This window comes from Fusarium verticillioides, chromosome 10, assembly GCF_000149555.1.
Source record: "Fusarium verticillioides 7600 chromosome 10, whole genome shotgun sequence".
NCBI classification, from domain to species: domain Eukaryota; kingdom Fungi; phylum Ascomycota; class Sordariomycetes; order Hypocreales; family Nectriaceae; genus Fusarium; species Fusarium verticillioides.
Genome location: NC_031684.1, coordinates 453780 through 475162, shown reverse-complemented (window position 1 = coordinate 475162; position 21383 = coordinate 453780). Strand labels below are relative to the sequence as shown.

General features: G+C 47.4%; 12 protein-coding genes across 12 annotated transcripts; 7 read left to right on the top strand and 5 right to left on the bottom strand.

Annotated features, from left to right (window-relative positions):
• Positions 1-721: 721 nt before the first annotated feature.
• On the top strand, positions 722-1955 carry FVEG_13774 (hypothetical protein; the record flags this gene model as incomplete). Its single annotated transcript, XM_018903128.1, has 5 exons — positions 722-841; positions 893-916; positions 1379-1425; positions 1480-1547; positions 1783-1955. 5 exons carry the CDS (start codon positions 722-724, stop codon positions 1953-1955), a joined length of 432 nt encoding a protein of 143 aa, XP_018762022.1.
• A 366-nt stretch (positions 1956-2321) lies between these two features.
• Positions 2322-3479, top strand: FVEG_13773 (hypothetical protein). The gene has a single exon (XM_018903127.1). It carries the CDS (start codon positions 2425-2427, stop codon positions 3325-3327), a length of 903 nt encoding a protein of 300 aa, XP_018762021.1. The 5' UTR covers positions 2322-2424; the 3' UTR covers positions 3328-3479.
• An 820-nt stretch (positions 3480-4299) lies between these two features.
• FVEG_17603 (hypothetical protein) lies at positions 4300-4677 on the bottom strand (the record flags this gene model as incomplete). The annotated part of the gene is made up of 1 exon (XM_018906842.1): positions 4300-4677. The coding sequence occupies one exon, from the start codon at positions 4675-4677 to the stop codon at positions 4300-4302; it is 378 nt and encodes a 125-aa protein (XP_018762020.1).
• Positions 4678-5307: 630 nt separating this feature from the next.
• On the bottom strand, positions 5308-7232 carry FVEG_13771 (hypothetical protein). Its single transcript, XM_018903126.1, has one exon. The coding sequence runs from the start codon at positions 7143-7145 to the stop codon at positions 5403-5405; it is 1743 nt and encodes a 580-aa protein (XP_018762019.1). The 5' UTR covers positions 7146-7232; the 3' UTR covers positions 5308-5402.
• Positions 7233-7580: 348 nt separating this feature from the next.
• FVEG_13770 (hypothetical protein) lies at positions 7581-8643 on the top strand. Its single transcript, XM_018903125.1, has one exon. The coding sequence runs from the start codon at positions 7730-7732 to the stop codon at positions 8504-8506; it is 777 nt and encodes a 258-aa protein (XP_018762018.1). The 5' UTR covers positions 7581-7729; the 3' UTR covers positions 8507-8643.
• Positions 8644-9188: 545 nt separating this feature from the next.
• On the top strand, positions 9189-10607 carry FVEG_17602 (hypothetical protein; the record flags this gene model as incomplete). Its single annotated transcript, XM_018906841.1, has 1 exon — positions 9189-10607. One exon carries the CDS (start codon positions 9189-9191, stop codon positions 10605-10607), a length of 1419 nt encoding a protein of 472 aa, XP_018762017.1.
• On the bottom strand, positions 10249-12438 carry FVEG_13769 (hypothetical protein). The gene has a single exon (XM_018903124.1). It carries the CDS (start codon positions 12413-12415, stop codon positions 10715-10717), a length of 1701 nt encoding a protein of 566 aa, XP_018762016.1. The 5' UTR covers positions 12416-12438; the 3' UTR covers positions 10249-10714.
• A 241-nt stretch (positions 12439-12679) lies between these two features.
• FVEG_13768 (hypothetical protein) lies at positions 12680-13935 on the top strand. The gene is made up of 2 exons (XM_018903123.1): positions 12680-13080; positions 13131-13935. The coding sequence occupies exon 2, from the start codon at positions 13240-13242 to the stop codon at positions 13537-13539; it is 300 nt and encodes a 99-aa protein (XP_018762015.1). The 5' UTR covers positions 12680-13080; positions 13131-13239; the 3' UTR covers positions 13540-13935.
• A 251-nt stretch (positions 13936-14186) lies between these two features.
• On the top strand, positions 14187-15111 carry FVEG_17601 (hypothetical protein). Its single transcript, XM_018906840.1, has one exon. The coding sequence runs from the start codon at positions 14233-14235 to the stop codon at positions 15079-15081; it is 849 nt and encodes a 282-aa protein (XP_018762014.1). The 5' UTR covers positions 14187-14232; the 3' UTR covers positions 15082-15111.
• A 325-nt stretch (positions 15112-15436) lies between these two features.
• FVEG_13767 (hypothetical protein) lies at positions 15437-16365 on the top strand. Its single transcript, XM_018903122.1, has one exon. It carries the CDS (start codon positions 15500-15502, stop codon positions 16343-16345), a length of 846 nt encoding a protein of 281 aa, XP_018762013.1. The 5' UTR covers positions 15437-15499; the 3' UTR covers positions 16346-16365.
• Positions 15745-18615, bottom strand: FVEG_13766 (hypothetical protein). Its single transcript, XM_018903121.1, has 2 exons — positions 18134-18615; positions 15745-18083 (listed from the first exon to the last, which is right to left on the bottom strand). The coding sequence occupies exons 1-2, from the start codon at positions 18338-18340 to the stop codon at positions 16482-16484; spliced, it is 1809 nt and encodes a 602-aa protein (XP_018762012.1). The 5' UTR covers positions 18341-18615; the 3' UTR covers positions 15745-16481.
• An 838-nt stretch (positions 18616-19453) lies between these two features.
• On the bottom strand, positions 19454-21351 carry FVEG_13765 (hypothetical protein). The gene is made up of 2 exons (XM_018903120.1): positions 20611-21351; positions 19454-20556 (listed from the first exon to the last, which is right to left on the bottom strand). Exons 1-2 carry the CDS (start codon positions 20996-20998, stop codon positions 19676-19678), a joined length of 1269 nt encoding a protein of 422 aa, XP_018762011.1. The 5' UTR covers positions 20999-21351; the 3' UTR covers positions 19454-19675.
• Between the last annotated feature and the right edge of the window lie 32 nt (positions 21352-21383).

Here is a 21383-nt window from a genome sequence, read left to right as displayed (position 1 = left end):
AGGGGACAGTGACTGTAAGCGTGATAAAATGGAGGAAGGCTATCAGCGTCGACTGTAATGGCTGCTCCATGATGTTATAGTTCGGCTACCAGTAGTGAAAGTAAATTTGATCGATATACCACATGATTCCCGACAGTAACATTCACGGGTCATATGCTCTTTTCGATACATCTTGAACGAAAGTAGTATGGTCAGGGTGGATGAACCAGGTCCTTGGTAACCGCAGGCAATGATGACCAACGCCCGATATTCTAAGAGTCTAAGCGCAAGCCCAATAGCATTCAGACATCTGCAAAGCCACCTAGGCTAGGCTATATGCGTCTAATTCTCGAGCTAGATGTGTTATTTGCATTTGAGACTACTTGCTCTCCGCCTGGTAGGTTCGATGGCCTGCTGATCTCTTACAATAAACCACCAAAGACAGGCAATATAGGAATGCATAGCATTTTCGCACCAATCCAAGGTTCGTCAGTAAGCCACAATCTCAAACTTGAGACCCTGGAATGACAAAGTTCATTAGACTCTTCTCATGGACGTGGCAAAGCGCCGGGAATCGCTTAGGCTTAATACCGCGTACTGCATTAGATCGCTTCAAAAAGGCGACGCGTCTCAAATTAATATCAGTACACTTCGCATCAACACATCGGCAATCGATCCGCCACTGATCATGATACTTGATGCAAGCGCAATATGGGTGAAGCCTTCAGGTCTAGGGCGCACCATGATTGTGCTGTCAATTGTGCTCCTTTTTCTCACAGCGATAGTGATTATTCTACGCTGCTTTGTTCGTCTGAAATTCGCAATTTTCGGTCTAGATGACGGTCTCATGCTTGCAGGTTGGGTAAGTTTACTTATCATCAACATAAAACTCATATATATTGAAGTTGTTTAGCTATTACATGTTTCCCATGTAGCCGTGAGTATCCAAGCTATTTATGCTGGCTTAGGAAGAAAAGATGCCAGCTTAAATAGCTACCAACAGAGAGCCATTCTTAAGGTATTGACTTCTTCAGATCTAAAACTCAATCAGCTGCTAATGGATAATACCTAGTATACTTGGATTGGGGAACTTATTTACATTTTGTCATTAATATGTCTTAAATGCTCTATCTGTACTACATTCCTGCGGCTCGCTGTTAAGCCACTCCATCGCAGGATAATATGGGGCACAATCGTCTTCATTACAGGCACCTTACTTTATGCCGTTATCGGCATGCTGGCAGTATGCCTCCCTATAAGCGCTAATTGGGATAACTACAATGCATGTTCACCAACCATCAGAATCAGTACAGGCTATGTGCTGGCTATCAGTGCAGTCGTCTCAGATTGGATATGTTCGATCCTGCCGTTCTTTATGCTGTATAAGTCAAATATGCAGAAAGTAACTAAGGTTTCTGTTGGTATTATTCTTAGTCTAGCAGTTTTGTAAGTCTCTCTTCCACTCTGTAATTCTGACGTTGAGTGCTAAGTTGCTTCTAGTGCGTCTATATTTACTCTCATTCGAATACCTTGTTACAAGGGTATCACTACTCCGGAGAGCTTCTTTCGTTAGTCTCATGATTAACATATCTTACCAGACTCTGATATGTTCTCCAGATAACCTCGCATATATATATCTCTGGTCGATGGTAGAAACTAGCGTCGGAACTATTGCTGGCTCTTTACACGCTATAAGGAAGTTGTTCAGCTCATGTTTCCGTTTTGATACCACTGCAGGCTCTTCTCCACCTTGTGCTACACCGTTTTCTGGGACCAACCAAGCTGTTATAATATCACAATCAGTGGCAGCCGGCGAGAGGAACAAGAACTGGGAGCGCCTTGATGGTGGTGAAGGTTCATCTGGTCAAAAGATTCATGTTCAGGTGGATCTAGAGATGCAGTACTTGGAGAGACCCCACACGCCCCAGGATTCAGATGGGTCCCGTACGGACCTTGTGCACGTATCCCGCGGATGAAATCTCCCAGCTTGACCCTTCTTGAAGCAAGGACGCGACAATGCAGTTGGTCCATTCGATTTGGAAAGCCGAGTTCGGCATGGACTATATAGTTATTTCCCAAGTACTCGACTGCATGACGCAGAGTCCGGAGAAGGGGCAAGGGGCACTTGCCCCAGAAATTCGCTGCATGGAACGGGGACCTTTCGCATTTATACTCTACCAATGATTACACGACTAAAGGATAAAAGGTTGAGTGTTTCTGTCAGTGGATATGGCTTAGCGGGCATGAGTAAAATATCATTCCCGCTATTTCCGATGCCCTGCCGATTCCCGATCTTAACTCCGTCTTGTCGGCATCACTACTACGTATGAGCTATTAATCCATAATAGCCAAGCGCTACAACCACAGCGATATAAATCCAACGAATACAGCAATTAGACACAACGGTAGTCATATTCATTTCGGTCGCGATTCTCAAGACCTATCATGTCAGCTCAGGATTCTTCTCTGCGTGAGACCAACTGGCCCACTCTGGCCAGCTACGTCTCTACACACAACGACACTTATCCTTTCATCGATCCGTTGAGAGCCGACCTAACGGGCAAATCAGTCTTCATCACTGGCGCCTCCAAAGGGATCGGAAAAGCGACCGCAATTCGCTTCGCCATGGCAGGCTGTTCCAAAATCATCCTCGCCGCCCGCTCTGACATGGCGGATGTTGAAGCGGCTGTCATAGATGCTGCCAAGAAGGTCAATCGGCCCCAACCTCTCATTCATTCCGTCAAGCTGGATATCACATCAGAGGAGTCCGTGAAAGCTGCTGCAGAAACAGCACAGGAGATACTCGATGGCAGCCTAGACATCGTGATCAACAACGCAGGCTGTCTTGAGGAGTGGAAGCCCATCGCTGAGTCTGACCCGTCGGAGTGGTGGTGGACCTGGGAGGTCACCATGAAGGGCACTTACCTCTCTGCCCGTTATTTTATCCCACTGCTTCTCAAATCATCAACCAAAACTATCATCAATATCAGCAGTGTCGGCGCACAGATCATCGTTCCTGGGGCATCAGCATACCAGACGAGCAAGTTCGCTCTGTGCCGATTTACCGAGTTCATCGACAAGGAATATTACGAGCAGGGATTAGTCGCCATATCAATTCATCCGGGCGGGATCAAAACTGAGCTGGCTTTGAACATGCCCCCTGCGATGCATTCTCATTTAAATGATACGGCGGAGTTGGCTGCTGACACGATGGTTTGGTTATCTTGTGAGAGGCGGGACTGGCTGTCGGGGCGATTTATTACGGTCAATTGGGATATGGAGGAACTTGAGAAGAAGAAGAAGGACATCCTTGAAGGAAACTTGTTTAAGTTCCGTATGAAGATCTAAAATCCAATGTAAGGACATTCCTCTATTCAGACGGATCGGAAGATTTACGTTAGGGCTGAAGTATCACGTGAAGACATGGTTCTGCCAATAGGGTAATGGATTCATCATTTCTCTCCCATTTCTGCTGTTTATTATAACCGTGAGATGCATGAAAAGACGGTTAAAAGATAAGACAATGCCTTCAGTCAAGCTTTGCGTCTGAAGGAGTTTCCATCAGGGCAGACTTGGGAACAGTGGTACCCGGGTAACACTCCTCATCAAGTTGGCAGCTAGCTATGAGGTCTACATCATAAAGGTGCTTTTAGAGCTTCTTCAGATTTTGGATGACCTCGACATCAGTTGAAAACTTGTCCCAGGTGTCTAGGATCGGGACAATGACTTCTGGATCCAAAGCGTTGTACTCGGGAAAATAATCATTGAACGTCGGTAACCCTTGCTCCAATTTGTGAAAACCACTTGAAACGACTGTTGTAGGTACAGCCACGGTATAGTCCAGCGCTTCCGAAGGTCTCATCCACTCCAGACTTGAGGTTGGGAAATATGCGACGAATGAGCCCCTGCCAGAATCTTTCCTGCGCCACTAATGTGTCATTGTTCTAACCTTGATCGGGAAGCCCGGATGATGAACCCGTGGAAGCGATAGATACCCGTCATTCACTTCCCATTGTTAGTGACAAGTGACCAAGGCTACCTGTTGGCAGAGTTTAAAGGAACTCTCGGACTGTAAAGTATCTATATTCTATCGAAGTGGATTCCATTGCGTCTAATAGGCACTACTTAATACAGTCTGCACGTAGTCCTGACTTCTTCACCATCCTTCAATACAATATCATCACAGCTTCCTACTCAAGCATAGCCAGCCAGGGTAGTGGGAAAACTGGTTACCAGAAGAAAAACCCACACCTAACCGGCTAGAAAAGCCGAGCAGTTCATTGCCCACACCGATACCAATTCCCAACCTGATTCTCCAGTCTAGTCGCAATGGGGAAATTTGCCAACGATGAAGCTCTTGACAGGCTTCTTGAAATCTCCAAAGAACGGGGTGTCAACGCAGACGTCATTCAGTGTAATATCTCTACCCTCGCCACTGCAAGTGGGATTATCAAAAGTCACGACATTCCACCCGCAATCGACAGGGCCCAGGTGCTGGATGTCGGTTCTGATGCCGAGAACATCGGGATAGCCGTCGAGGCTGATGCATTCTGGCAGCTGATCATCTCGCCACTGGCCAAGCTGGTGCTCGCAGTTTCGGTCGGTGTATACATAGACACCCCACTGTCCATACTCTCTGGCAAGTGATAGGCCGCCGAGGGACAGGGCGAGGAGTGTGGAAAGACGGAACATCTTCATGTTTGACGGGGTATGATGCGTTGTGGTCTGTATGAAATGGTTGAGGGATAGAGAGGCAAGTTGAGGTTTAGAGGACAATGCTCAAAGAGGATGAATGTTTGTGTCCTGAACTATGTAGGTACTGATGGAAACTGTGAATTTATATCTGTTGAGGAAGATCACTACCATTTTTGAATTTACTTGTACACAATAGAGTAGTCGTCATGGCCTTAGCCTGGATGTTTGGATCCTGATTTGAGTATCCGCAGGATCATAAGGAACGTACGCGCTGAGCAATAGGCATTAAACCCGAATCCACTCGTTGTGATGATCGTAGCACTGGCTGTGGCACGGCGGTTTCGACAGTGCTCGCGCATATATAAAAGTCCCAGCCTTAGTCCCTAGATATCCACTGAATAATAAGATACTCCATAGAAGAAAAGGAGCGAATTCAGATAGATAGATTGGTCATATAGCATTCGATATGATCCAGTCATTTAAGCAAAAGCAGTCCTCCATTTGTAAATATGCAACAGGTCCAGAATTTGGGTTTATCAACGAAGGAGCATAATCCTTGTAATCCATCGCAAAGCTTCCTGAACGTGATTAGCATGTTAAACCCAACCGGGTTAAGAGCACAGTTCAACTCGGTGAGCGAAAGAGTCTATTACAATCACAATGGAATAAATATCGTGTTTCAATCCACAGTAGATACAGTCGGAGACTTGAAAAGGCTAACTTGACTCTTATCTACTCAGTATTTTTGCTCCACTACTCACCGACAATGTTTCACAAATAGAGCGTAATATTCCAAGTTCCATTTGTGAGATCATTCGACATTCGCTAACTGGGCAAGGGGCGGCAATTGCCAAGTTTCGTCCACGGCGCATATTTATCACGCGCTTCCTATCCTCAGCTTCCCCCCACTTGTCCCTCTGCGCTTTGCAAATTTGCCTTGGTGTCTTCCCCTCTGCATTGGCCAGGCCCATTAGCCCATCTGCTCCAGCGTTTGTTAGAGTTGCAAGAACCCCATCCTGTATTTCGACTTTCTCCGCCAGACCCAGGATAGATACATGGCCAGAAGCGGCAATATGGGCAGGTGTATCATTGTTCGAGTTGCCAATAGTAGTATCAGCGCCCTGTTTAACAAGAAAAGCTATCATGTCATGATCATCCAGTCTTCGAGCTGCAATGTGTAGAGGGGTATTTCCAGCATTGTTGATATCGTTGATCTTTGCGCCATGGGCAAGCAGGAGAGATATGATCTGCTCGCTGATTGTCCCATCTGCGGTGGCGAGCATATTATGTAGCGGTGTCTCTCCCTGATTGTTGCGTATACTTGCATCTGCGCCTTTGTCGCAAAGGGTCTCAAAAACTGGTACAAAAACTTCTCCATTTCCACCCAAGTAGGAAGCAGCATAGTGCAAGGCCGTGTTACCTTCAATATCCTTCATATTGACCACCGCACGGATTTTCTTCAATATGAGATCGATCGTTCTTCTAACATTGTGTGCTGTTTCGTGTAAATTGGGATTATACAGGTTATTCCGTGTAGCCCAGTGAAGAGGCGTCGCCCCTCGACTGTCACAATAGGATACCATTTCCAGCGTACTCATTGCGTCTCCATGATGAGCGACTAGAGTCTCAAGGGCAACGAAATTACCACGAAACGCGGCCATGTGAATTGCAGTGACGTTGTAGATGATGTGGTCTTGCTCGTCGTACAGTCGTAGTTGAACCGAGTCTTTCGTGAACTGGGCATGGACATCTGCACCACTGCCAATGAGCCTCTCGATCATCTCAGCGCCTGCCCACTCAGATGTCATTGATAGAACCGTTTCCGGTTTCCATGATGAGTCTTGATGAGCCCGTAAGACCACGTCTGTCGGACAGGCACCCCAGTCCAGCAACAAGTTCATCACAGCTTCGCTCTTGTCGACAGAAGGTTGCCAATTGAACGCCTCGACGTATCTCGTTGAATACAGATCTGAGGCCGCAGCAATAGCAGTGCAGCCAGCATAATCTCGCTCATGAAGATCAGCGTAAAGTGAATGGTTGTTGAGTAAAAAGTCTACTATCTCCAGGTAGCCCCGTCTTGCAGCTTCATTGAGAAGCGTGAATCCGCGTTCTCGAAAAGTGATTCTTTGGTACAGTCCCCTAGTCTTTTCACGATATAAAAGAAGGGTCTTAAGAGCACCAAGGCTGCCGTTGGAGACAGCAGTGTAGAAGAAGGAGTGATAGCGAGGAAGCTCCTCGTTTTCCTCAGTAGCCCAGGGCGCAATGTCGAGATACCGCTCGAGGGTCGTCACATCATCCCGATATATGATTGCGAGAAGGAGATCAAACTGATCTGTTTCGCATAGAACACATCCATTGCGATCAACCATATTCATTGATATGTAAGGAGGTTCTTCGCCATTATGACACTCGTTCGGACCCCGAATGAAATTGGCGTAAGGTGACCTATCTTCAGGCAGTGGAAGCGGCATTGTCGTTAAGTATTTAAGCGGTGAAGAGAAATTTGGCTTTTTTATACATGGTTACTGAGCATTAAATAAATTTAATTGCGATTCCCTTGCGGTTGTGAATGAGTCATCGGTATGTACTTCAAGTGGAGCATCGCAAACAAAAGCAGTGCAGGATCAATTTTAGTTGTGCTAGTATGACAGCTACATAAGTCATGTCTAGGTTTATGAATTTGACTCTAAATGAACGGTGAGTAAGTTGTATGATTTGAGAGCTTCGTAGGTTGTCTGTAAATGATAATGGCTTCGCTATGTCTTGCTCTATTACACCCGACATTCGCCTATGCCGGGGAATTTATACTCCGAATCGACCACCACGCTATCTCCTCGTGACTTTCCTTATCTAAAACATATTAAATAATATGGTTTTGTTCTCGCTTTATCTAAACCATTCCAGGCAGCTCAAGCTTTTGCTATAACTTTCTTCTCGAGAGCACATTGGTGCAGATACATCCTTTTCACCACCCGTCAATCAACACCTCTGATACCCGCCTCAAAAGGGGACACAATATTCACCAGACGCATCCTCATACTCAAGCTCTGTCAAGATGTCTGACATTATTAAAGACATGATAGAGAAGGTTTGGCTGTTCCCGCGCGGGACCAAGCTGGAACCTGGAGGCAGAAAGAACCCCGATAACCTCCACCACCTAAGGCACCGCAACTGGGGTTTTAGCGTCTACCGTACCTACTATGGTAAAGATTCCGATAAGCATTGGCAGGCGCTTCTATACTCTTTGAGACATCAGACTAAACTGGCATTTGGGGCGTTTGAGGACGAGGAGGAAGCAGACCAAGATGATAGGCGACAAGTTCAGGAATTATTTCATCTCGATGTCCGGGAGAATCCCTCTTGTCTGGATGGTCTCGATGTTCGAGGTCTTCGGGATTTCTGCAATGCTGAAAAGCTCAAAGAGTCCAAAGTTACGGGTAGAGAGGAAGGCAACATCAAGTACCGCGTGAGCACAAGGCCCGACGAGGGTCGAGCTATGGCAGATGATCTGTTCAAATTTGTATTACTTGCAGATGAAGCTGTGCTGAAGGATATAGGAAACGGTGAGTTCATCGTCAAGACTATCTCGTTGTCGTGGGATGGTTACTCGGGATGGGGATGGATGAGAATCCCAACAGGCTATCTTTTGGAGCTCTGGATATTTCTGATGTGGAATAAACACCGGACCGAGTCTTGTCTTCGCTGTCATGGACCTGAAGCAGATCTTGAGGGAAGTATCTGGCCTGGGGACATGGCACTTTTGGATACTGGAAGATGTTCGGAAATTCGCGACTGGCCTTACTACAGTGGCCAAAAGGATGATATGTGGTAAGGAGGAATGAAGAGCCTAACCCGAAAGACTTTCGTCCCCTTTCGAAAACACTCAGTCTATCTTAACACCAGACTACGTTTTGAATATACATAATGCTTAATTGCACCATGTCAACAGACAAACCCTGATCAAGTCCATCTCGTCCTCTCATCTCCGCTTTCAACTTTAGCAGCAAGACTGCCGATAGCGGGTAGCCGATTAGCTGGCATCCAAAGTAGAGCGGATATGTAAAAAGCGAGTAGAGTCACTTGTAAAATTGATTATGTAGATAAAGCAACTTTCCACGTTATATGTACATGTCTTTAAATGCGTCACATCTCGAATAAATGGCACGATGGGGAAGAATTATAAGTCATCTAGATAAAGAAAAATAAAATAAAGGAGGCTGGTGGGTTTGTTGTGCAATGATCATGCAATAAGTGTAGTGCCTCAGGCGTTGTTGGTGGTTGGCCCATCTACAATTACTTGTGCTCCATATAATGTAGCGTAATTTGAGCTCGGGCCGTGGCTCTTCGTCGACCTGACCAGCTTCACTACATTGGCAACGACCCCACTTCTCGAAGTTCGAATGTTGACCGATTTTTACAAAAGTATATCCCATGACCGACCAACATATAATATTGTAGTCTCCCATGAGGCTTTTTCCTGTTCTTTCAACTAATCCATTTATCTATTTATGACTATGTCTTACTCTACCGATACAGAAGATGAGCCGCCATACTATCGTTTCACGGAAAACCCGAACGCCGAGTACAACGGTCAAGGATTTAAGAGAGCTAGCCCAGTTCCCATGACGATGCCTCACTCAGATGGTTCAATTCTATATGAGAAGCCAACCTTTAGCTTTATATATACGATAATTCAGCAAAACGACACCAAGGCTCTTCAACAATATCTCACAATTGCACCATGGGCTGTCTCGTTGGAACCAGTTTTCGCGAACGATCTCTGGGCCGTCCCAGACAGACGTACTTCTTCAGACGGTGGCGCCTCTTATGGCGGTATTAACATGAACTACTTACAGTGGGCAGCACGGGAAGGAGGTCTTGGTGTATTCAAAATCCTTCTGCATCACTGCACGAAGGGCAAGGATCCTGAGATAAGAATTGGATTCGAATCTCAAGAATTCGAAATATTGAACGAAGCCGCCAAATACGGTCAGGTCGACATGGTCAAATTCCTACTCGATAGCCAGCCACGATACGCCAGCATCGAAGAGCGCGACTCAAATGGCTATACTGCATTACTGTCCACTGCTTCGGCGCCTAACCTCGATTGCCCTACCTGTCTACAAGAACGACGACCTGGACCTGCGGCAAGCGAAGCAACCATGAGTTTGCTACTAGATCGGGGTGCCTGCGCATCTGATGTCCTGTATGGAAACCAAAAAATACTCAAGACAGTCCTCACTTTAACTGTGGAGTGGGCAGGTTCACGATTAATCAAGAGACTCATTGATAGTGGCGCCAGTATTGAAACCAAGGTACAAAGAGGTCCATGGGATGAGACGTTTTGGAATCTGCATGGCTACACCTTCGAGGCTAACGCACTATATGTTGCCTGTACCCGCGCAAACTTCGAAGCTGTGAAGACTCTCATTGAGTGCCGAGGCTCCGAGGTTGACGTATCAGACGTCCTATGGCAGCGAGATAGTCGTGGAAGTACTCCTCTTCATTGGGTGGCTCAAAGTCACCTGCCAAGAGAAAACTTTGGGGACTCGAAAGACGCTATCTACGATAAAGCACGGAACATTATGAGTATCATTGAGCTTATGTTAGACCTAGGCCCAACCACTATCAACGCCACGGATGAGAATGGAAATACACCTTTGCACTACGCCACCCGGTCACCGAGTCGACAAGATAAGATGTACTGCCCTATTTTTCAACTCTTGTATGCCAGGGGCAGCGACGCCGGCATACGGAATACAGAAGGTCAAACGCCTCTGCACACCAGATTTCGTCTTGATGATAGTGGTAGAGTTAGATGCCACTACTTCGGCAAGACACCTATTGATGAAGCTATGTTATTCACGTTACTTGCCCATGTTGAGAAATGTATATTCTATACCCTTGGCCATCGAAATGCAATGTCCCAGTGATTTTCTGTCTGGGACTGACGTGCTATTGTAATTCGCGTCTTTCCCTGCTACCCGCCCCCCGTTGGAACTGCTATGGGTTCGAGATGGACGATATGTCTTAGTGATCTTCAGCGCCTTGTAGCGGGCACACGATCTTTCCCTCTGCTTTCCTTTCCACGCGGACCCTCCAGCCACTCGGCCCTGGAATCTTGATATATCTGTCGCGTCGACTTCCCAGCTGCATTTTGTAGGTCCATCAATTGCTCCCCTCCAGCCTCCACCATCCTATCTAGTATTGCATCTTGTTCTCTGCTGAGATCATCCGCTTCATTGCGTGACATGTGTCGTGGACAATAAAAATAAGCAACCCTATTAATAGGCGTCTCTTGCTTTGAGTTTTGTAGAGCAGGGTCAGCGCCATGCTGGAGCAAGAGCGAGATAGCATCACTACCAAACTTTACGCTAGAGCACGCAGCATGCAGTGGAGTGTTTCCAGCCTCATCAACGTCTGTAGTGTTGGCGCCGTGGGCGAGCAAAAGCGATACAGCGACGGGGTCAATAGGTGCGTCGTCGTTAGAGCTCTGGAATAAAGTATGCAGAGGCGTCTCGTTCTTGTAATTGCGAAGGCTTGCATCCGCGCCCCGGCTGCAAAGGAGTTCGAAGACAGGTGTATAAATTTTGCCGTTCTTGCCGAAGTATTGAGTAGCGTAATGTAAAGCTGTATTTCCGTCATTCTCTTGGGTGTTGACCGTAGTGGGAGCGAAATCTAAGAGCAGTTCAATGGTACGGGTGATATTTCCAGCTCTCTCACGGAGCATCGATGTTGGGATGGCACTAAGTTCATCTGGTAACTGGTTTCGGGCCGCCCAGTGAAGAGGGAGGCTTCCAACGCAGTCTGGAGAGCACACCATGTCTGCGATACTAATTCCATCCATTCTGCGATCGACTATAGTCTTGACGCCGCTAGGGTTTGCACGAAAGGATGCAAGAAATAGTGCAGTGACCTCCACCTTGATGGGTAAATCACGTTGAGACTCAAAGCTAAGGTCCCATGAGCCTACTGCTACCTTGTAATGGACCTCGGCGCCTCCATCGATGAGTCTCCCAAGTAAATCGCTACTTGCCCACTGCGCGGCCAAAGTAAGAACACTAGGGCGCTTTTGACCCTCATCGTTTGTCGGGTGGACAACATCAGAAGCGCGGGCACCATGATCAAGCAGTAGATTCATTATCGCTTCATTGTTGTCATAGCAAATCCCATCCCAGGCCGGGGAACCATACGATTGAAATGAAAAGAGGTCCGCAGCTGCCGCAAGCGCTGTAAAGCCTCTGACGTCTCGATCGTGAATGCTAGCGTATACTGGCTGGGTCTCGAGGAGCCATTGCACAATCTCAATTTGACCGAATTGGGCGGCGACATTCAAGAGATGAAAATTGGCTCTGATCAATCTGATCGGTTTCGTCGTATCGAGCCCTTTTGTCGCGTATTTCAAAAGTGTTTGGAGTGTGCCAAGACTGCCACTTTCGGCTGCGGCGCAGAACCAGTCGCCGATCTCACAAATGGCCTCATCGTCATCAGGAAGGTCGATGAGGTTGGGAATAGCCCGACGGTCAATAGAAAAGTATTTTTCGAGGAATTCAACGTCGTTGTTGGTAATTATTGCGTAGAGAAGGCCCATGCCTTCGTGTTCATGAATAGGAGTACCATCGCGATCAGTCATGGTCACGGGCACGTCGAAAGGAGGTCCAGATGAGTCAAATCTCTTAATGGGTTTCTCAGTGAATTCACGATAGGGTGAATCGGCCTTGGGGCCCAGAGAAAATGCCATGTTTGTGCGTGAATGGGTTCGCTAAAGAAAAGAGAAAAGTCTTCGCTGTTATTAAGTACCTCGCGTAGGTCCCATGTTGGTACCAACTGATGATATGTGGAGTTTAGAAGCACCATTAAGAGCCAATCAAATGCTGTAAACGTTCCGGCGAAGAGTCAGAGAAGAGCCCGAACTCAAATTATTACGGGGTATCTACGCATAGTGATATTTCTCTTGACCCAAGGCATCTACATTCATCTCTTCTTCGCTTTTAGCAGTATAGCCCCCAAATCAATCCAGGCCATGCCTACCAATGCGTCGAATGCCGAGCTTTACCGTCAGCTTGCTGCACTGGAGAGAACAGATATGGGTGGTTTTGTTTACCCTGGGGATTAGAACGTTCCTTACATGGGTTGACCAGCGGCATGTTTCTCAATCCCTTTTAATCAACCCTGTACTCTAGGCCGATATCCTTGGGGGGCCTTCCAGAGAGGGGGCCCACGACGGATCAACACTGATCCGAGTAAGGTCTTGGCAACTGCCCTATTTAATCTTTCAGAAGAAGGGCCAACAGGAAAACAAAGTCCTCTATAGACTTTTTCCTGTGTTCCTATTTATCATAGCTATCTAAACCTGCCATTCCGCCGCCAACATAAGCCTCCCCCATTGAAGAACTGATTGGCCATGTTTGGTTCCCCCCACGAGGGATCAAGCGGTAATACTTATACAAATGCAGACACCACCCGCATAACCACCAATACTGTTATTATTGGGGCTACACAATCTTACCCACGTACTGCAGCCCGGAGTCCGATAGGTATTGGGATATACTTCTCAGTTTCCTGATGCAGCAAACCAGGCTATCACTTGGCTACTTTGAGGATCAAGATGATGTTAATCATAGGGACGTTCTGCTTCCCAAGGATCTTTTCCACCTAGATGTACGAGATAATGCGTCACTGTTAGATGCGCTCGACATTAGGGGGTTGAGGGAACTGTTTCAGCGCGAAGGCGTTGGGGGCAAACGTGCCACGGCTGATCGCCTCTGGGACTTCGTTCTGGTTGCTAATGAATATGTCCTGAAGGATGTAGCAACCGGGGTCTTCATCGCCAAGGCAGTATCTTTGGGCTGGTGTGAGGGATGAGGGTACCAACAAGCTATCTTCTAGATCTATGAATATCTGTAAGCGGGAGTGGAAATACCAGGTCAGCATTCGGCTTCATGGGGCCCGAGAAAGATCTGGATGCTTATTTGGGGCCTGAGGATGTATCTTTTGACGTCGCAGGCCGTTTCTCTGAAGCTCGACCATTGCCTCTTCACTACACGGGACAGAGATGGAATAGTGGCTTCTAGAGATTTACAAAGATTCGAGCAGCCATGACTATTATGTTTAGACAGGTTAGGTCCTTCCGATCTCTGTGTCATCTTCCTTTGAGAAGCCGTTAACATGAGAGAGTGCCAACCGCTTGTTGTTTGTTTGCTCTTCATAGGCCTGCATACGCCCACCTATATTCCCAGCCCAATCCGCCTTGATGCTCTGTTTCTCTTCTCGCACCTTCGCTGCCAATTTCAAGGTGGTTTCCGTGAACTTCTTGAACGGAAGCAAATAGAAATGCATAACATACCCCATCTGATGATTGGCGAGCTGTCCCTTCTCGTTAGATTTATAAATCGTAAAATAAGTATACCCTTGAGAAGGATATAGTGGGGATAACTGCGCACGTGATGTAGTTACAAGTTGCCTCAGATTTTGAAAGGACACGTTTACACTCATTTATAAAATGCCTTTCAGTCATCTAAAATGTAGCAACTACCAACATCTTGCATACCCGATGCCATGACTACCGTTTCTGAACTAATCAATTGTTTATGGAAGGCCCCTCCTTACCCTGCCATCCGACTCCATAAAGATCGGACGCATCCCGCAAACTTCGTTTATTACAAATCCTGGGGATTCAACATATACCGCACCTACTATGGCAAAGGGTCTGACAAGCATTGGGCAATGCTACTGGATGCGCTGAAACGACAGACGTACCTTGCCCTCCGTGACCTTGAAGAGGATAGGGAGTATGAGCTTGATAATAGGCGGCGCATTCATCATCACCAGAACAAACAACAGTATATGGAAGACCTGGAAATATTTAGGAAGCTGTTCCATCTCGAGGCTCGAGAAGGTCCTGAACTTGAAGGTCTTGATATATATCAAGTTCGGGAAATATCCGCTGAGGAAAACAAGGAAGGGAAGGTCATAACAGTGGGGGGGCGCGTCCAATACGTACTTGTTGCAGACGAAGCTGTCTTGAGGAATATCGCCGAGGGCGAATTCGTTGTGAAAGCAGTTGCTTATAAGTGGGATAGGTCTATGAATTGGGGCTGGATGAGAATACCGACTGGCTACTTGTTTGAGTTTTGGCAATCACTTGTGCTATGCGATAGGATGGATCGAGATATTATATGGTTCCTCGGACCTGAGGAAGAACTAGAAAGATGCATCTGGCCAGGAGAAGACTCGCTGGAAGCAACTAGTTGTTGTTCTGAAGTACGACCACTATACTACCACTATAGTGGTCAAGCCCTTTGGGTCGAGATTGAAACTGAGATTCAAAAGCTTCGAATAGCCCGCACAGCGGAGATGCGGGGAATACAAAGAGAGCTAAGTTCTAAGTTCTGTCTGCCGGACTAAGCTCTCGCCACAAGTCTCAACTGCAAATAACACATCTAGATAACAACTACCTTGGACCTTCGAAAAAGTACAATAACATGCAAAAGAATACTATGTGCTCGAAACCCATTGCCATAAGCCAAGTCAAATTCTATTTACCTTTAATCTTAAGTTTGGAATGAGGGAGCTTAGTGGCTCAATAAGACGCGACCTCGACTGCTGTAGAACATACGCGGAACGGTTACCGCCGAGACATTGCATGTAATTATCGAAATCAAGGAGTTCAGGGAAGCGGCCATCTCACGTGACGTGGGGCCCTTTCTTTTATAAATGAGGCCGGTTCCCCTCTCCTTCCTTTTCCCAAACTTATTTAGCTAGCATTGCGAGCCGCAACACAATACGCAACTCTCTAGTTACAGAACTACAAGCAACTGCGATAATGGCCGAGCTTTCAGAGATCTTAGACTTCCTATGGAAGCCCCCGCGACAGTCTGGCACTGTGAAAGGCCCTCTAATTAACAGATTCCGCCCGGAGAATTTCCACTACTACCAAAACTGGGGATTCACGATTTACCGTACATATTACGGCACCGAATCTGACAAGCACTGGGAGACTCTGCTTGAATTCCTTAGCCAGCAAACCTTGTTGTCTGTTGGGTATCACGAGAATGAACGACTTTGGAAGATGGACAGAAATTGCTATATGGGCCCTTATAAAGATAAAGCCAAGTATGTGGCGTCACTGGAGACTCTCAAGAGCCTATTTCGACTGGTTCCCAGAGAGGATCCGTTACTGTTGAAAGACCTCGATATTAAGGGTCTACGGGAGGTTTGTCAACAAGAAGACCCCGAAGCAGAGAAGAGGGTGGCAGGCGTATCATTCTGTTTTGTACTGGTCGCCGATAAGGCAGTACTTGAGGGTATCGCGCGGCAAAACTTTGTAGTCAAGGCACTTGGCTATGATTGGGAAGGTCGTATTGAACACGGTGGCTGGGGTTGGGTCAGGCTGCAAACAGGCCGCTTGCTTGAGCTATGGGAAGCACTGCTGCTTTCACAGCTGATGGACACCAACAAGTATTATTCTCTGGGGTTTGAAAGCCCAGAGAAGGACTTGGAAACCTACCTCTGGATTGGAGACATGTCTATGCCTCCCTTGCGTGATTGCTCTGAGGCTCAGGTGGCTGATCCATTGAGTGTATCCGTTAGGCCTCGGTTCAGGTTTGACCATGAGCTTATGATAGATGAAGATTCAATGTTATTTCCTTGCAAATCATTATGTCCATAACTAACTGAACCACGTACCTGCGATTGTTTTAACTAGGCGTTCATCTTGATACGAATAGGACTCGAGATGAACCGCTAATACGGTGGGAAAGGTACGTGAAATTGAGTTTGTCGTCTAGTGATCCATGTCTTTCTATCTACACACCAACACAAACCCAATATTTAGCCCAAAGCGCGGTGCATTTAGTGCCGACTGCCGGATTCCACTTCGCCAACTGAGCCATAGTGATCTTGTAATACTTCTGAATCGAGTCGCATGTCGTTGTGGACGCCACCTGATGGAATTTCTTACAGTTGCTTACCATCCCAGGCTGAATCGGCGAGGGCGTCTTAACCCCGTTGTCTGGCTTGGTAGGAGTACCTCCAATAACCCCGACGCAGACATTGTAGTCTGCCCATAGACCAGTGCATTTCGACCCAACTGCAGGATTCCACTTAACAAAGTCCGCCAAAGAAATCTTATAGTAGTTTTGGATAGAATCGCAGGTCGTGGTCTTCTGAACCATATGAAACTTGTTACAGTTGCTTACCATGCCCGGCTGCACAGGAGGAGGTGTCTTGATCCCGTTGGAGGAGCCCTTGGTTGTTGTGGCGGCCTTCGTAGTCGTCTTCGTAGGTGGCTTCCAGCCGACAGTTGCAACGCATACCCAGTAGTTGACAAGAAGCGAAGTGCAGTCCTTTCCAACAGCAGGGTTCCATGAGAGGAAGGTCGAGAGCGGCAGGTTGTAGTAGTTCTCGATGGAGGTGCAGGTAGTAGTGGACTTGATCTGGTGGAACTTCTCGCAGTTCTTGACCATGCCGTCTTGAATTGGTGAAGGCGTTGTAATGCCATTCGCAGGCTTGGTGGTAGTGGGCTTGGCGGTTGTTGTAGTGGTTGGCCTGTAGCCTTCAACATTAATACAGACCCAGTAGCCTTTCCAGAGAGAAGTGCAGTCCTTTCCAACAGCGGGGTTCCAAGCAAGGAACTGGGCGAGCGGTAGCTTATAGTACGACTCAATGGAGGAGCAAGTGGTGGTCGAAGTGATCTGATGAAACTTGTTGCAGTTCTTGACCAAACCTTCTTGAATGGGAGATGGAGTCTCAATTCCTCCAGTCGCCGTCGGCTTCGGTGTAGTAGCGGAGGGCTTGACGGTAGCGGTACCCGGAACACCAACACAATAGTAGTAACTTGCCCAAATGCCACTACAGTCTTTGCCCACTGCCGGATTCCACTTGTAGAAAGTGTCGAAGTCGAAGGTGCCAAACTTTGACACAATCCTAGCACAGGTGTCGCCCTTCTCAGCCATATGGAAGGCCGTGCAGCTCTCAATAAGCCCTTCTTGGGTTTGACTGGGCTTTGGTGTTCCAGTTGGCTTGGTTGTAGTCACAATTGTCTTGGTTGGCGGGCTCGTAGGCGTTCCAGGAACACCGACGCAGTACCAAGTATTGGCCCAGATGCCGCTACAGTCTTTGTCGACTGCCGGGTTCCACTTGAAGAAGTCATCAAAGTCAAAGGTCTTGTACTGAGCAATGATCTTGTTGCAAGTATCTCCCTTTTTGGCTTCGTAAAACGATGTGCAAGTGTCAATGAGTCCGTCCTGGGTAGGACTGGGCTTGGTAGCTTGTGTAGGCTCGGGCCCGGTACCCCTAGTGCCTGTCACCTTGGGAGGATCATCGTCACGAGGGAACCCATTGTTGACTTCAACGCAGTACGAGTGTCCGAGTTGAATACCACTACAGTCATCCTTGACACTAGGGTTCTGCGATCTGTTAGCAAAAGATAACTCAAGGTATCATACGAGATACTTACATATTCAACAAATGTAGCGTGCTCCAACTCCCAGAGATCCTCAAGGTAAGTGCAATCCTGACCGTCGGCCTCCACTGTCTCCCAGTAGGTGCAGTCTGAAGGAATACCTGGATCAGTTGGCCCTTTCTGTCGGCGGACTCTTCGGTGTCGAGATGCTCCCGCAGAAACAGCCAAGAGCCCTTGGACAAGCAAATAGGAAAGATGCATGACGGACAGGGAAACCAGTAAGTCGAAGAATTCTGCACAAGAAGGTCAATCCGATGCTCAACTTGCGTAGGAGGCTTGAAACTACTCAGGCCTTCACAACCCGACATTCATGCTAATTTATTCACGGTGCCACCACTATCACGACGCGACCTTCTGACTCTGCCACTTGCCAGATCAGGTCATGGATCCGTCGACTTGCTCATGACATGGAAGTCCGAGGTTCCGGAGACACTAGGCATGCCAATACCGGTAGGATAGAATGTGCCGTCTTAGCATGACGGACCAACAGCCTTGCATGGGGCTCAACCTTCGGCATGCGACTTTCATCCGGCGAGATCCGCACTGACGAGTGTACAACGTTACAAACATGCATAATAAGGTTTGTCAGGCGGTGAGCGTGAATGGTCAGTTGGTCGGACGTGACTCGAATGGCTGTCAGAACCTTAAAATTAACCGGACTTTTGTTATCCAGATAAGCATAATCCTCCACACCAAGATTTAACGTCCAGTAGGTCATGTCTCGATATGTTGCGGGATTTTTCCTCTGTTAGATTCAGTGCGGCATCAATAAATCTTGCGGTCAGAGCTTTGGCAAAGTCTCCGCCTTTGCAAAATTTTCTCGTCAAAACTGTTGGTGCTTGTTATGCTGTTGGTTGTTGGTTGTCGCTTCACCTGATGCACGTTCATATTAAACAGGGGCTGCATGTGACGACCCACTCACTGGGCCCCTCTGTGATCAGATTTTGACTTTACGCTTCAACGAAGAATCTCAGTCTTCGCGCAAATCTCGCGTCCATACTGAAATTACTTCTGGGTCTCTAACAGGCGATTCTGACTCGAGGATATGCAGCTGTTAGCCTCGGCTTGCCTCCTCCTTCCTCATTTGAGCTGTTGTTTGTCCGATTAGCCAAGTTTTGGATTAGTTCGAGACATTCTTAGAGGCGAGGAACGAAAGGACCTTTGTCAGCTATTCGCTCCCGTGATTTTAGTCTCTCCACTGAAGACTCGGTCCCCGCCCCGTTAATGAGGCTGACTTCCAGGAATTGTTGGAGACTTCCGCGTATTCCATATTTGGCCAGCACAATGCTTGGCTTTCAGCAACTAAAGGAAATGAGCCGACACGCTGGGGATCGGTACCTAAATTTCGATCCTTATTGTGTTCGCAGTCATATCAGGTAAGATCATTGTCCTCATCCGCCACTCTATCCAGGCTTACGGCTATGTCAGAACCATGTGAAGAGACAACAGGAGTTTGCAATTGCTGTAGAGAAGCATATCGACAATTTACATCGCTTGTCATATAGTTAAGTGAAGAGTCCAAGAATATCGTGCTAATTACTTAGAAGCATCCCAACCAGAAACAGGTGCCACGCACAAAGCCGTACCAATTACCAAACTCTTATCGCAGTCCTTCTCATTCAATGAGGGATTAATGGTATACATCAGTTTGTCTTCACAGATTCCGTAGTCCTTGCAGATACCATTGCAAGTATCCGACTTTCCAACAACGTGCCATTCACCACACATCAGAGTCGTGCCTTCAGCCACTTTGGCGTCTTTCGGTGGATCAGTACGTAGTACTGCAGGTCCGTTTCCACTGCTGAACTTGTGCTTGATCGTAGATCCCTCCGAGATTGCTTCAATGGTGTCTTTGGAGCCCTGAGGAGAAATACAGACGGACCTGCCGTAGAACTCAGTGCCAACCTGAAGGTTGGTGCAATCGCGGTCAACCCATGAGTTGTACTTGTAGATGCTGTCCATGCGGATTCCCAGTGCTCTTTCGATACTGAAGCACGTATCTTGAGGCTTCACGTAATAAGTCTCGCAAGCCGTTGGAAGACAAAGCTTCAAATCCGCAGGAACCTCGAGACAATTACGGATTGCATCCTGGTTACCCATGTAGAGAAGAGCGCCAGATACACCTGCGGCTTTAGAGATAGAGTCACAGGTGTCGCCCCCCTTGGTCGTGTAGTATTCACCAGTCAGGCAGAATTCTGGCTTTTTCTCTTTTGGCTTCACAGGAGGTAGAATCTCAGTAGGTCCCGAACCACCGCATGTCTTGTAGACACGCTCGAGTTCTTCCTTGTAGTACTCATTATAGATAGAGTACTGAGAGGATTGCATGATGGCAAGGCGTCTCTGATAGCAGATGTGACATAACTCCTCACGGGGCATATCCTCACCATCTTCTGGCTCAGAGAACTCATCAATGATATCTGTGCCTCAACATTAGTATTTTGTGCGGTCAGCTTGCCAATGTATAAACTCACCATTACAATATTTCTTGGTCTTGGGGTCTTTGATACAAGTCTCGTTCCAGCCAGCCCAGATGTTGCCGCCGTAACGCATAGGAACTGCGTTACTAGATCCGAGAGTCTGGCCTTCGCAGTCTTTGGAAACCGAATCAAACCACCTGCGGAGGGATCCAGAACAGCTTCCGACACAGATTTGATCGGTGAACGTCACATTGTCCAGCGACCCTCTGTACGAAGGCTGCATGAATGAGCGGATATACGGGTTGCAGGTAATATCAGCAGACAAGGCGCTGACACACGCTGTTGAGACATCGTAAGCCTCGAGGTCTTCAGCTTCGTAGATGCGGAAAGCACCCGCACCGATGAGAAGGCTGAGGGCAGCAAGTTTGAGAATTGAAGCCATGGTCGATGATACGCAACTGCTTCGCGAGGAACAAGAGAGCAAGGCGAGGCGACTTTTACAAAGGTGGCGATCAACAGAACCCCATTCTGACAAACCACTGATTCAGGTAGCATATGCGGGTGACTCGGAGAATGCAAGGCTTCACGGTGAGCGGGTTTCGATGCCCTTGCCATCTGTATGGGTCTTGCTCAGAGCCAACACGATTCACGAAGATCCTGGATGAGCAGTTTTCTCGACCCGTGTCTGTGCCCCTGCCGAGACTAATCATCCGATGTGCAATATCACTTCAAATCCCGACACATCGCACATGCCAAGTGTGCCAAGCCGGATGAAAAAGAATTTTTAACGAGCTCCCTAAACAGGAGTACTTTTGCTCGTTCATATG

Bases quoted from the DNA above. Each gene is read 5' to 3' on its own strand.
- FVEG_13771 (XM_018903126.1), bottom strand. From the start codon at position 7,145: ATGCCGCTTCCACTGCCTGAAGATAGGTCACCTTACGCCAATTTCATT.
- FVEG_13765 (XM_018903120.1), bottom strand. From the start codon at position 20,998: ATGGCTTCAATTCTCAAACTTGCTGCCCTCAGCCTTCTCATCGGTGCG. The intron at 20,557-20,610 runs GTGAGTTTATAC...GTTGAGGCACAG, and splicing joins GACCAAGAAATATTGTAATG to ATATCATTGATGAGTTCTCT.
- FVEG_13766 (XM_018903121.1), bottom strand. From the start codon at position 18,340: ATGCATCTTTCCTATTTGCTTGTCCAAGGGCTCTTGGCTGTTTCTGCG. The intron at 18,084-18,133 runs GTAAGTATCTCG...AACAGATCGCAG, and splicing joins ACGCTACATTTGTTGAATAT to AACCCTAGTGTCAAGGATGA.
- FVEG_13773 (XM_018903127.1), top strand. From the start codon at position 2,425: ATGTCAGCTCAGGATTCTTCTCTGCGTGAGACCAACTGGCCCACTCTG.
- FVEG_13768 (XM_018903123.1), top strand. From the start codon at position 13,240: ATGCAGCAAACCAGGCTATCACTTGGCTACTTTGAGGATCAAGATGAT.
- FVEG_13770 (XM_018903125.1), top strand. From the start codon at position 7,730: ATGTCTGACATTATTAAAGACATGATAGAGAAGGTTTGGCTGTTCCCG.
- FVEG_13767 (XM_018903122.1), top strand. From the start codon at position 15,500: ATGGCCGAGCTTTCAGAGATCTTAGACTTCCTATGGAAGCCCCCGCGA.
- FVEG_17601 (XM_018906840.1), top strand. From the start codon at position 14,233: ATGACTACCGTTTCTGAACTAATCAATTGTTTATGGAAGGCCCCTCCT.
- FVEG_13769 (XM_018903124.1), bottom strand. From the start codon at position 12,415: ATGGCATTTTCTCTGGGCCCCAAGGCCGATTCACCCTATCGTGAATTC.